At 37.9% G+C, this 14,189-nt stretch overlaps 1 protein-coding gene across 18 annotated transcripts in view; it reads right to left on the reverse strand.

Annotated features, from left to right (window-relative positions):
* ACACA (acetyl-CoA carboxylase alpha) overlaps window positions 1–14,189 on the reverse strand; it is a 284,222-nt gene that overhangs the window by 195,781 nt on the left and 74,252 nt on the right. The window contains exon 1 of one of the 18 annotated variants that reach the window (XM_025439938.3): window positions 1,306–3,228. The exons of the other annotated variants lie outside the window; for them this stretch is intronic. Coding sequence (XP_025295723.1) covers window positions 1,306–1,358 — 53 coding nt within the window. The 5' untranslated portion in view covers window positions 1,359–3,228. Of the gene's footprint in view, window positions 1–1,305; window positions 3,229–14,189 lie in introns of those variants that run through there. 18 annotated transcript variants of the gene reach the window in all.

Genomic DNA, 14,189 nt, shown 5'->3' on the forward strand with positions numbered 1-14,189 from the left:
TTTACCTCTCATCTATCTTTTCTCAAGAAGCTATTAGAGAATGTTATCCTCCAAAAGGATGAAGTAAAACAAGACAAAGGAAAAGAAGAGATGTAAGAAACAGAAGAGCCATTAAAGAAAAGAGAAGGGGATTCCCTATGACAGTTTAAATCAGAGAATGAACTGCTTCAGGAAGGATGTCCCCATGGAAACAGTAGACAGATCACCTTATATTCACCCACAGAAAACCAAAACTCGGTGTAATATGTATACGTATGTTTTGCTGATAAATGTGTGTGTATGTATATGTATGTTATATAGATATATAAAGTAAAACAATGTTATATATGTATGTTTATATATATATATATATCAAATGCTCTTTACTTATTCGACACTTAATGGAAGTTCTGCATGATTTTCCCCCAGAGTAGAAGAGGTCAAATGAAAAGGAAAGGATAATTGTTCTAAAAACAAATTTTGTCAACTCGGTGTTTATTGCTTATTTTCTATTTCCACAAAGGTCCAGTTTAATTTTCAGGTAATATTGTTTGGAATAAAAATTCTAGATTGCAAAAACAAGGAAATAAAAAAAGAAAATGGAGGCCTTGCTGACTGCTATTGAGGCCATCATTCAGCTCTTTCATGATAATCCTCTGATGGTGAGGCACAGACCTGCAGGAGGCTTGAAGAACGCCAAGAAGGCCTGACTCACTTCCTCCTCAGCCTCAAGTTCTACAGGCAGGAAGAAGATCCCAGGGTGAGAGAGTCTGGCCCCCTCAACAACCCCAGTCAGGCTGCCCACTATGACATTCAAGGGCAATGGTGGCAGGTACCTTCCCTGGCCCCAGAGACACATTTTAAAAAAGTTTTCTCCAAACTGCCTTCCACAGGGAGGTATCAATTCTTTTCATACTACACAGAATTGATATCTTCCTTTGCAGTAGGTGAAGAGACTTCACTCGAAAAATCAGCCCCAGTCAGTGAGCAAGTCTGACGTAGACTGAGTGAGATCCCTGAACGTGAGAACAGGACAGCAAGGTCTGTGCAGGGGTGTTAATTTTCAAGATAGCTACAACATCAACTATGTGCTTGGGTATCTTTGATTCAAATTCTGATTGTAAAAGAAAGGTTTAGAAATCCAGGAGCAATTATGAGAGTTTTTATTCCTTTCCTTCAAAATAAGTTTCTTAAAGATACAAAAAAAAAAAAAAAAAAAAAAAAAATCATCGAATCAAATTCCTCCTAAGTTCCAGGGCTTAGCTGTCAATACCTTACTGTTTTTTAAAGGTATATATTGCCCAAAGATGGCATACTAAAACTTACCTTTGAAGCATGTAATATCTCATCTCCTTAACTTCCTCTGCAGAACCCTCCATACCAAGATGGCAAAGGAATGGAAGATCTTTTTTCTTCTGGCTTCAGTCTTCTAAACACAAGCTGCAGTCTGTCCCCCTGTTGCAGGTGCTTAAAACCCAGGAGGACAAGAGATACCGTGCCTTCTGCCTACTTCTTGGCCCTGCTTCAGTCAGACTGGAGTATTCCTGATGGCTTCAAACTACAGTCTTTTTGTCTACTCCGTCCCCCATTTCCCTATTATCCCACCTTTCTTCCTTTTTGTATTTTCTCCCTCAATTGGGTTCACAAACAGAACTGGCTGATTTCCCCAGAGGACTAAGAGGTGAGGGGGAGAAATATAAAAGCTTGTATAACTAGAAGACCGATCTTAGCTCTGCATTACCCGCAGCAAACGTGTTTCAACAACAGTCACTTTCTTCTGACAGTCACCAGAGAAAAGCTCCATAGTCTCTCCTGGCTGCCAGGAGCACATGACAGGGAGGGCCTCAGGCAAAAAGAAGACAACTTTATAAGGACAACTAAGTCAAGAGAATAATGGGGTCATGAAATCCAGAGGGTAAGGAAAGCACACAGCCTAAGCAGGTAATTTCTGAGATCCAATCAAAACAAATAATACTGATTATCAGCCTGCGAGAAGAGAAAAAAGCAGGTCAAGTGGTAAAGAAAGCAAGTAGAAAGGACAGGACATGCCACTACTAAGGAACTTTTAATAAAGTGGGAGCCACAGTTCTAATTTTCAAGCCAAAGTAGTGATACATGAATGCAAAAACCTTTTTTAAAGCAACAATATCTGAGATTTTATTCTCCCAAATTTGAGAGTAAGAATGGAGCTGGGACAAACAGGATATAGAAAAGACGTGGATAAAATACATGAAAGGAAAAGGGGGGCCCAAACATTTTAGACATAAGAGGTCTAACCTAGATTAAGCAGGAAAGGAAAAACTCCGCCTAGAAAGGCTAGTGGGACATGTATATTGCTACAAAAGCAAATCTGCCAGCGACAGACAGATCTCTTAAATTAACAGTAGCTGAGTCAAAGTCCCACTTTAGCTTTTAATAAAATTGATGTTAATGCTATTGCTCCCTTGTAATGGGAAAAACTCCAACACAGAATCACAACTTCCTATGATAAGCCCTCAGAAGAATATAATTCTCTAAAGTCACTTGGTAACCTGATTCACGCACCACAGAAAAATTCTTTCCCACCAAAATGCTAGATAGAAATAGTTAATAATTTGATACCAACTATGCTAAGAACCTATTAATCTTCCAGAAAAACCCTCCCAAACAGAAGTATACAAATAAGCTGGAGCAGAGATAGAAATAAATGATCACATAGAAGAGATGATTGGGGCACCTGGGTGGCTCAGTTGGTTAAGTGTCTGCCTTCAGCTCAGGTCATGATCGCAGGATCTCCTGGGATCAAGCCCCACGTAGGGCTCCCTGCTGACAGAGAGCCTGCTTCTCCCTCTCCTCCCTACTCATGCTCTCTCTTGCTATCTCTCTCTCAAATAAATAAATAAAATCTTTAAAAAAGAGAGAGAGAGAAAGAAAGAAAAGACATGGTTAAGGCAAAGAAGCCCTGATACTAGGGAAATTCAAACAACTCAACCTGAAAAGATTCAATCAGGCCACTCAACATGACCACCATAAAAGAAAATATACGTCCTGGGCTGTTTTCTGGTCTGTACCACTTCACATCATTCCTTACATGCTATGCCAATGTCCGATAAAGTCAGTCTAGTTTACTTTTTCCTTTGAAGAAACAAGCTGATGCAGAGGAGCCGTCCTTATCTTTACGACTCTTCAGAATAATACGTCTCAAAAATAGAGCACTGAGGTCTTTGTTCAAAACAATTACAGTGACCACAGATGTATAACCAGTTTGATTTTACAGGCATCTCTAAGTGTCTCCAGATGTAGGCAGTTTCCAAAAGAGAATCACTCTCTGCCTTTGTTATATAAGGTCAACATCCAAAAACCATTTAAAGCCTGAGCATAGAATAAAGCAGGCTATTTTACATTTGATTGTATCAGAAAAACATTAAAAAGGTACACTGAATAATCGAGTTTGTGCTTCCTTTCACCAGGAGGATCTTCCTAAAACAACCAAACACTAACACAGCACACCCAGATCTAAAAACAAAGCTTGAATTTCTAATCTTTTATGGATGCTGCTCACAATCCTTCTGTAATATTAGAACACAAGAAATAAAAAGCCACATTCATTCCTCCAAATTAAGCATCCTCATTTTAATCTACCATGAATAGAGTGTCCAAAGTAGACACGTACCTGGCACAAAATCCAACTAGAAGCCCACAGTGATCCCAGCATTGTAACATGCCAAGCACCAAGGATGACGTAGCAGTTTATCCAGAAGACAGTGATGCATGAGCTGGCTGGATTGCAGCACAGTCTGAGTGATACTGCAGAACACACCGCGAGAGACCGTTTTACATTCGGGCTTTCCCAAGCAGAGAAATCTTGGATCAATGATAGTCCTCTTTTGAAAATCAACTTGCCGTATATAAAAAGGTTTAGTTATGGACTCTAAATTCTGTTCTTCTGATCTATATGCCTATCCTTGCAACATGCCACAGTGCCTTGAAAACTTTGGCTTTAGAGTAAGTTTGGAAATCAGGTAGTACAAGTCTTCCAACTTTGCTCTATTAGGTCCTCTGGGTTCTCATATAAATTTTAGGATCACCTTGTCAAACTCTAGAAAGGAAAAAAAAAACCAACAACCCTACTGGGACTTTGATATGGATTATGAGTTTACAGATCAATTTAGGAAAAAGAGCCGTCTTGACAATACTGACTTTTCCAATCCCTGAACATGGACTGTCTCTCCATTTATTTTTGTCTTTAGTTTCTCTCAGCAATGTTTTATATTATTTATTTATTTATTTGAAAGAGAGAGAGAGAGCATGAGCAGGAGGGGCAGAGGGAGAAGAGAGGCTCTCAAGTAGACTCCATGCTGAGCACCGAGCCTGATGTGGGGCTCTATCTTACAACCCCTGAGATCATGACCCAAGCCAAAATCAAGAGTCAGACACTTAACTGACTGAGCCACCCAAGTGCTCCTGTTTTATAATTTTTAATACTCAATTTTTACACTTATTTTGTTAAATGCATTCCTAAGTATTTTATTCTTTTTGATGCCATTATGAATGAAATTATTTTAATTTTGTTTTTTGCTCATTTATTGCTAACTAGTTTATACAAATACAATTGATTTTTGTATATAGCCTGTGATCTTGCTAAACTCATTTTGAAATTTAACAACTTTATTGATATAATTCAGTTTTTGTATATAGCCTGTGATCTTGCTAAACTCATTTTGAAATTTAACAACTTTATTGAGATATAATTCACACAGCATATATTTCAACCATTTAAAGTAGTAATTCAACGGTTTTTAATATTTTCAGTTATGAACCGTTATCACAAAATAAAATAGAACATTTCATTCTCCCAAAAAGAAACCTCAAAGCAAGCAAGTAACAGTCACTCCATATTTCCCCCAACCCCTCACTATTCTAGGCTGACTAATCTACTTTCTGTCCTTAGAGATTCTGATTATTTCACACAAATGGAATGATATAATACATGGTCTTTTGTGACTGGCTTTTTTCACTTAGCATAATGCTTTTAGTGCTGTAGCAAGTATTCGTACTTAATTTCTTTTGATGGACAATTAATTTTCCATTGTATGGATATATCACATTCTGTTTATCCATTGATCAGTTGATGGATACCGGATTGCTTCCACTTTGTGGCATTAAGAATAATATTGCTGAGGACATCCATGCACATGTGCTTTCATGGGGAGTTGCAGGATCATACGGTAAATACTTAGTTTTATAAGAAATTTCCAGGGGTGCCTGGCTGGTTCAGCTGATAATAGAGCATGTAACTTGCAATCTCAGGGTTATTAAGTTCAAGTCCCAAGTTGGGTGTAGAGATTACTTTAAAAAAAAAAATCTTTAAAAAAAATTTTTTCCAAATTATATTCCAGAGCGGTTGTTTCATTTTACATTTCCACCAACTATGTACAAATGATCCCATTTCTCCATACTCTTGCAAACATTTGACGTCGTCAACTATTTTTTATTTTAACCAACCTGATAGGTGTGTAGTAATTAATATCTCATTGTTATTTAATTTGCACTTTTCTAAGAGCTAATGACATTAAACATCTTTTCATGTTCTTATTTGCTATCTGTATATCCTCTTTGATGACATTTGTCTCTTTGTAATTTCTTTCTCCTTACTAAGGACTTTATTGATTCCCTGTTGTCATACTTTAAAAAAAATTCTTTAAACATGTTTTCCTTTGTTTGTTAGGTTTTGTTTTTTTTTTTTTTTTAGGATTTTATTTATTTATTCATGAGAGACACAGAGAGAGAGGCAGAGACAGGCAGAGGGAGAAGCAGGCTCCCTACAGGAAGCCCGATACAGGACTCAACCCCAGGACCCTGGGACCCCGGGATCATGCCGAGCCAAAGGCAGACAGACGCTCAACTGCTGAGCCACCCAGGTGTCCCTCCTTTGGTTCTTTAACACATTCACAATAGCTGTTTTTAAGATTTTGTCTGCTAAATCCAGCATCTAGGGAAACTTGGAGACAGTTTCTATGGACTTATTTTCCTAAATATGGGTCACATTACGTTACCTCTTTTCATGTCTCATGATTTTGTTGAAGACTCAATGTATTAAATAATTTATTGTAGCATGTCATGTCAAGATTCAGCTTTCTTTCACCTATGAAGGTTGTTTTGTTACTATTATTTCCTCTCTATGTCCCTTACTTCCTTGGCTTTAATAGTTTGCCTGGGCTAAATTTGTGAAATCTGTCTACCCCTAAGTGTTAAGCCACGATGTCTCAGTTAATTTTCTTTTTATTGCTTGTTTTTATGTTGAAACCTGTCTTCTAGGGTTTAGCTTAGATGTCTCCCAGTGATTAAGCAGGGGTTATGTTTAAATACCTGAAGCCAGTATGGCTTCTATACTCTGTTCATGTGTCTGTGTGTGGGGTAGGATGGCACATTCACAGTTCGGGACATTTCAAGTCTGCTCTGGATTTACTTCCTATCAGGCCTTGTCATGTCTACTCTGCATGCACGCAACCTCAGCCAGCAATATGCTGTTCCAACTACAAACACACCTCAATCTAGTAGAACCATTGGCCCACCGACCAAGCCAATGCCAAGATAATAATTTCCACTGACAAGAGCAATGGTCGTGGGTGTCATCTACTACCCAAAGTGAGTAAGCTCCCTTCAACCTCAGCATCAAAACTGGCAATCTGATGGATGGTTTACCTCCATTGGCAAAATCTCCACACCAACCCAGGCTGAGGGGAGGGAATGGGAACAGGCCTAGGGAAGAACACCACAAACTCCTACTGTTCTTACTGAAATTTAGCAGTTTTTTAAACAATCTTTTCTCAGATTGCTGTATGCCTTTTGGTTGATTTCAAGGGTGCTGAAATGGTTTTGTCAAGACTTACTGTTGCTTTTTGGGTTATGAATTTATTGACCCTTACTCAGCTATAGTTGGAAATCCTGTTTTACTTACTTTTTGAGATATAACTTCATATAATAAAGAGCAAAAATATTAAGCATACACTCAATCTTACATATGTATATAACCACATAACCAACCACTCCATTAAGACACAGAATATTTCCAGAGTCTCTGAAGGCTCCCTTGCATTCCTTTTCCAGTCAACACTATTCTTTTTCTTTTTTTTTTTAAGATTTTTATTTATTCATGAGAGACATAGAGACAGAAAGAGAGAGAGAGAGGGGCAGAGACACAGGCAGAGGGAGAAGCAGGCTCCATGCAGGGAGCCCGACATCGGACTCAATCCTGGGTCTCCAGGATCAGGCCCTGGGCTGAAAGCAGCTCTAAACCACTGAGCCATCCGGGCTGCCCAGTAAACACTATTCTTAATTCATTACTACAAATCAGTTTTACCTATTCTTGAACTTCATAAATATAATGCCATTCTGAATGTATTTCATCACTACATTGTGTGACTATTTCATAAATCATCTACTGATGGATATTTGAGTTGTTTGTGACTCTTGACCACATTCATCCTTGTATTTGGTTTTTGGTGAACAAATGCTTTCATTTCTTTTGAGTAAATACCCAGGAGTAGACTTGCTTGTTGACAGAGTATGTGTATGTTTAACTTTAAAAGATACTACCAGATAGTCTTCTAAAGTAGTTGGGCCAATTTACACTCCCACCAGCAATGTAGGAGTTCCATGAACCCCACATCCTTGTGAATGCTTAATACTGTGAGTCCTTAATTTTTTCTTTTTCTTTTTTTTTTTTTTTTATTTATGATAGTCATACAGAGAGAGAGAGAGAGAGGCAGAGACATAGGCAGAGGGAGAAGCAGGCTCCATGCACCGGGAGCCTGACGTGGGATTCGATCCTGGGTCTCCAGGATCGCGCCCTGGGCCAAAGGCAGGCGCCAAACCGCTGCGCCACCCAGGGATCCCTGTGAGTCCTTTAATAATAAGCTTTTTAATTGGAGTGGTATTTAATTCATTGGAATTTTAAGTCACAAATCCCCGATGACCAAGAATATTGAACACTGTTAATAAGTTTACTTTATATTTGGATATCTTCTTTTGTAAAGTTCAAGTCTTTTCCCCATATTTCTAATGGGTTGAAATGTCTTTATAAGACACTGAAACATCAAGGAAACTAACAACAAGACAAAAAAGCAACCTACTGAATGGGAGAAGATATTGCAAATGATGTATTTGGTGAGGGTTAATAGCCACAATATATTAAGAACCCATACAAGGGATGCCTGGGTGGCTCAGCAGTTGAGCAGCTGGCCCAGGGCATGATCCCGGGGTCCAGGATCGAGTCCCACATCGGGCTCCTTGCAGGGAGTCTGCTTCTCCCTCGGCCTGTGTCTCTGTCTCTCTTTCTCTGTGTCTCTCATGAATAAATAAATAAAATCTCTTAAAAAAAAAAAATACAACTCAATACCAAAAAACCCCAAGATCCAATTAAAAAATGGGAAGAGGATGTGAATAGACATTTTTCCAAAGACATCCAGATGGCCAACAGACAAATGAAAAGACTCTCAACATCACTAATCATCCAGGAAATGCAAATCAAAAAACCACAATGAGATTATCACCTGACATCTGTTAGAATGGCTTTTATTAAAAAGACAAGAAATAATAAATGTTGACAAGGATGCAGAGAAAAGGGAGCCCTTGTGCACTATTGGGAGGTATGGAAAATGGAAAAAAAATATGGAGGCTTCTCAAAATACTAAAAATAGATTTTAAAAAAATTTTTAATTAAAAATAGATCTACCATACCATCAGCAATTCCACCTCCGGTATTTCCCTCAAGAAAACAAAAACACTAATTTGGTAAGACATACACACTCCTATGTTCATTGCAGCATTATTTACAGTAAGATAAGGAAACCTTAAGTATCCATCAATACATGAATGTAAAGAAGATGTGGCATACATAGACAATGGATATTACTCAGCTAAAAAACAGAATGAAATCTTGCCAATTGCAATGACATGGACAGACCTAGCAGGTATCATGGTAAGTAAAATAAGAGAAACCACAAATATCTTATGATTTCACTATATGTGGAATCTAAGAAACAAAACAAACAAAACAGAAACAAACTCATAAATGCAGAAAACAAACTGGTGGTTGCCAGAGGCGAAGAGAGTGGGGGGAAAGGGCAAAATAAGTGCAAGGGGATTAAGAAGTACAAACTTACAGTTACAAAATAAATAAGTCACATGGATGTATTGGGAATATAGTCAATAATCTATAATTACTTTGTATGATGATAGATGGTAACTAGACTTGTGATCATGTATATAAACACTGAATCACTATGTTGCACATGTGAAACTAATATAATATTGTATGCCAACTGTATTTCCATTAAAAAGAAGACACTGAAATATCTTTTTCTTATTGATTTATAAGATTCTGGTAGCAAGATATTTTATTCCTTTCTTACCAAATGACAGAACAAGTAGGGGGAAGAAAGGTCAAAGATACTGAGGAACAACACAACTGAAAAACTCAACCTACGTATATAGAATTCTGTAACCAATAACTGCAAAACACACATCCTTTGCAAATGCTATGAAACTTTATTAAAACTGACCATATAGCTGGTTCAGTCAGTGTAGCATGTGACAGAGAGTCATGAATTCAAGCCTCATGTTGAGCATAGAGCTTACTTAAAAACAAATATAAATAAATACAACAGAAATTGATTTTTAAAAAAATTTGACCATACCCATTTGATCCCGGGACTCTGGGATCACGCCCTGGACCAAAGGTAGCATTAAACCGCTGAGCCACCCAGGCTGCCCTAAATAAATAAAATCTTAAAAAAAAAAAAAAAAAAAATCATCACATCATGGGGTGCCTGGGTGGCTCAAGTCAGTTAAGCATTTGCCTTTGGCTCAGGTCATGATTCAGGGTCCTGGGATTGAGCTCTGAGTCACACTCTTTGCTCAGGGGAAGCCTGCTTCTCCCTCTCCCCCTGGCACTCTTCCAGCTTGTGCTTTCTCTCTCTCTCAAGTGAGTAAAATTATAAAGGAAGGAAGGAAGGAAGGAAGGAAGGAAGGAAGGAAGGAAGGAAGGAAGGAAGGAGGGAAGGGAAAAAGAAAAAAGAAAAAGAAAGAAAAAAGAAAAAGAAAAAAAAGAAAAGAAAAAAGAAAAAGCAAAAGAAACAAGAAAAAGAAAAAACGAAAAATGAAAAAGAAAAAGAAAAGAAGACAAGAGAGAAAGAAAGAAATCAGGAAGGAAGGAAGACGAAGGAGGACGGAGGAAGGAAGGAAGAAAAAACGAGCGAAAACAGTAACCCAGTATCAGCAATGATGAAGAGGAAACTCACTACAAATCCTAAAACGTTAAAAAGAAATGAGTATGTTATTATAAAGTTTACGTCAATAAATTTGAAAATTGATTCAAATGATAAATCCTTTGAAAAATAATTTTCTATTCCACCCAACAAGAAACAGAAAATCCAAATAATCCTAAATCTACTAAAAAGATTGAATATATATGCATAATTTAAGATACTATTACTTTTTGTGACTGCCCCTAGCCAATCTTTATATTTCTCCCATGTATTCAACAAGTATCTATTGAGTGCCTACTATGTGCTATAGAAAGTGCTGGGTATGCAACTGCAAACAAAACATGTATGATCTCTGCCCTCACATTGGTTACAGTGTAATAGATACAAGCAATCAAATAAATATGCTAAAGAAAATATTAAAATTGCAGTAAGTCCTTTGAAAGAAAAACAAAAAGATTATGAATAATAATAGCAGGCCTCTCTGAGGAAGTGAGATTTAATCTGAAACCTTTAAAAAAAAAAAAAAGGCCTCAAGTACTTACTGAGAGAGTAAACGAGAATCCAGGCAGAAGGACAAGCATGTGTGGTCCTCAGGGAGGAAAGACAAGCACACTACAGGAATTGAAAGGCCAGATGACTGAAGCACTGTCAACACATGGAAGCTGACAGAAGTCAGTTCATTCAGGACCCCCATAATCCAGTTAAGAATTTAGTATCTTGGGGATCCCTGGGTGGCGCAGCGGTTTGGCGCCTGCCTTTGGCCCAGGGCGCGATCCTGGAGACCCGGGATCGAATCCCACGTCGGGCTCCCGGTGCATGGAGCCTGCTTCTCCCTCTGCCTGTGTCTCTGCCTCTCTCTCTCTATCTGTGTGTGACTATCATAAATAAATAAAAATTAAAAAAAAAAAAAAAAAAAAAAAGAATTTAGTATCTTATGCTAAGTGCCACAACAGAAAATCAGGAGACAGAGAATAAAGTGACCATTCTAGTAGTAGCCCAAACAAGAGTTGATAGGCTAAAACTTAACTAAGGTGATGGCAACTGAATGTATTGAAATATTGGAGACAGAAATCAATAGAACTGAAGCACAATTCCCCAGGCTTATGACTTAAGCAGAGTGACCCAAGGCAATATTTTTAAGTAAGATGTAGAAGATTATAGAATGATCGAATTTATTGAAGATAAGAGAGATATCTAGAGTTCAGGTCCAGGGACGCGCCTGGCTGGCTCAGTCAGTAGAGCATACAATTCTTGATCTCAGCGTCATGAGTTCAAGCCCTACATTGGGTGTATAGCTTCCTTTAAAAGAAAACAGTTTAGATCTATTCACATTCAAGTGAAGACTTCACATAAATAGCTGAATGTAACAATTCAGCTCAGATGACAGATATGGGATGGATATCACAAACAATGGCAGTCACTGGCATATACACAATAGCAAAGGGATGAGATTATTATAGGAAGACAATGTATACCAAGTAAAAGAAAAAGAAGGTCCAAGGCCAAGCAGGACTAATTGTTGGAAATAACATGAAAAAGGAAGAGCTTGCAAAGATTAGAGAGTACCAGGGACATAGGAGGAAAGATATATATTTTTTAAGATTTTATTTATTCATGAGAGACACAAAGAGAAGGCAGAAACATAGGCAGGGAGAAGCAGGCTTCTCGCAGGGAGCCCAATGTGGGACTTGATTCTGGAACTCCATGGTTCATGCCCTAAGCTGAAGGCAGACGCTCAACCGCTGAGCCACCCAGGTGTCCCAGGAGGAAAGATTTTTAAAAAGCATGATTTTCAGGAGAAAAGAGAAGGGTGTGCTTCAAGGAAAAAGTAATCACCTGTACAGAGCTACCAAGAGGCCTGAAAGGATGAGAGCTAAGAAGCACCCACTGAATTCAGTAATACAATAGTCACTGGTGATTTTTCATGTAAGCAGTTTCAAGAGCAGAGTACACAATAGTGCAGCTTGAAAAAGGAATGGGAGACGACCAAGTAGGAGCTCTTCTGAAAATCTTGACCATGACATGGGGCAGACAATTAGGGTAGTAATCCAAAAGGAGTGTGGCTATCAAAGAAAGATTTTATAAAAACAGGAGTCATTAGAGCATGCCTGAATGCCAATGGGAATGACTTAGTAGAAAAAGGGATTTTAAAATATAAAGAGGGTCCAAGTCCCTGCTCTGCTGTGTCGGGTACACTTGGACCCAAGCTCGAGCTTGTAAATAAACCCTCGTGTGTTTGCATTGGAAAAAAATAAATAAAATAAGAATAAGAATAAGAATAAGAATAAGAATAAGAATAAGAATAAGAATAAAAATAAAAATAAAAATAAAATAAAATAAATAAAATAAAATAAAATATAAAGAGGAGGAGGATGACCAAAGGAAGAAGTCCTTGTTACATGAAGGAAAAATAAGAATAATACAGATACAAGTAAATTTGAAATTAGGTGTTGGAAGGAAGAATTTCTGGTGTGATAGTTTCTATTTTCTCAATGAAATATGACGCAAAGTTACAAACTCAAAGTGTGTCTAGAAAACACTTAAGGGCGTCCTACAGCTTAAGGACAATGAAGAAAGAATGCAATTGCTGTTGTGAAAAATGCATGGCCAAATAACCAGAAGAGAAAAACAAAATAGAGGAAAGAATAAGAAAAGCTTCACAGCACACAGACTATATTCGAGAAGGATCCTTAAAAGTGATGACCTAAAAGGATGAGTGGAATTTCAATAGTCAGGGGAAGGGCATTCTAATAAGAAAACAGCAGAGAACGACAAGAGAAAAATCCTCCTATCCCCTCAAGTAGCTGCCCTATTTCCTTCCTTGCCGTCAACTTCTTAAAAGGGTACATAATGTCAACACTACTACTCCTCCACCATTTATTCCCTAACTTAATCTCTTGCCAATTTACTAAAGCTGTTCACCCCAAGATCCTTCTATGTATTAACTCTAGTGCTTTTTCTCAGTTTTTTTTTCTCTATTACAGTTCTATTCAACACTGTATGATGCATCTTCCCCCTTAAAATTATGTTTTCCTTGGTTTTCTTGGGTGCTCCTTCGATCTCATTGATCATTTCCTGTCTCCTTTTCTCCCCTCCTTCCATTTAAAGGTAGATTTATCCGTAAGATTTTCCCTTCTATGTTTATAGTCCCCTTCACAGTGATATAATGTACTTGCACAACTTTAATTTCAATGCAACAAACTTTTATTAAGCATATGCTATATGCCAGACACTATTCTAAACTCTGAGAAAGTTGTTCTCAGATCAGGTTTCATTATCAGATTCACCTGGAGAGTATTAGCATGTAGACTGCTGAGCTCCATGACTGTAAGTTAAGCAGTCTGGCACAGGGCTTACAAACGCTGTATTTTAAAGCTCCACAGATGATTCTGTCGCACAGCCATATCTAAATACTGTTTTCCACTTTATGTATGTCTTAGTATGACAGGCAAGATGCTTAATGATCTCAACTCTATCTTACCCGCCTCTTCTTCCATGATACTAAATACCCTGTCTCCCTTACATTCCAGTAATACTCCGTGACTCATAATTGCCCAAACATGCTAGTTGTCTCAGTTTGGTACCTTTGCATAGGTTGTCAACCCTACCATCACTAGTGTTCCTGCTATAAATATATTTATCTCTGTTGCTTGCCCGTTTTCTGTTCATTCCTTTGAAACTCAGTTCAAACAAATCTGAGACACTATTAACCGTTATAGATCTCAACAAGCCCACCATAATAATGATGAAAGCTCTTGTATTGGGAATGTTAAGAACCTGACATAATATTTGGCTAGACAATATTATATCCTATTGGTAAAAAGGACCCATTGAAATAATGCTGAGATGATGAGTTTACCTTTCAGAAAGATTCCAATGGCCATATGGAGCTATACTCACAGGGAAAAGAGATTGGAGTAGAACTAAAATACTCTTGCCATAACCCAAACGTAATAAAAG

This window comes from Canis lupus, chromosome 9 (genome assembly GCF_003254725.2).
Source record: "Canis lupus dingo isolate Sandy chromosome 9, ASM325472v2, whole genome shotgun sequence".
NCBI classification, from domain to species: Eukaryota; Metazoa; Chordata; class Mammalia; order Carnivora; family Canidae; genus Canis; species Canis lupus.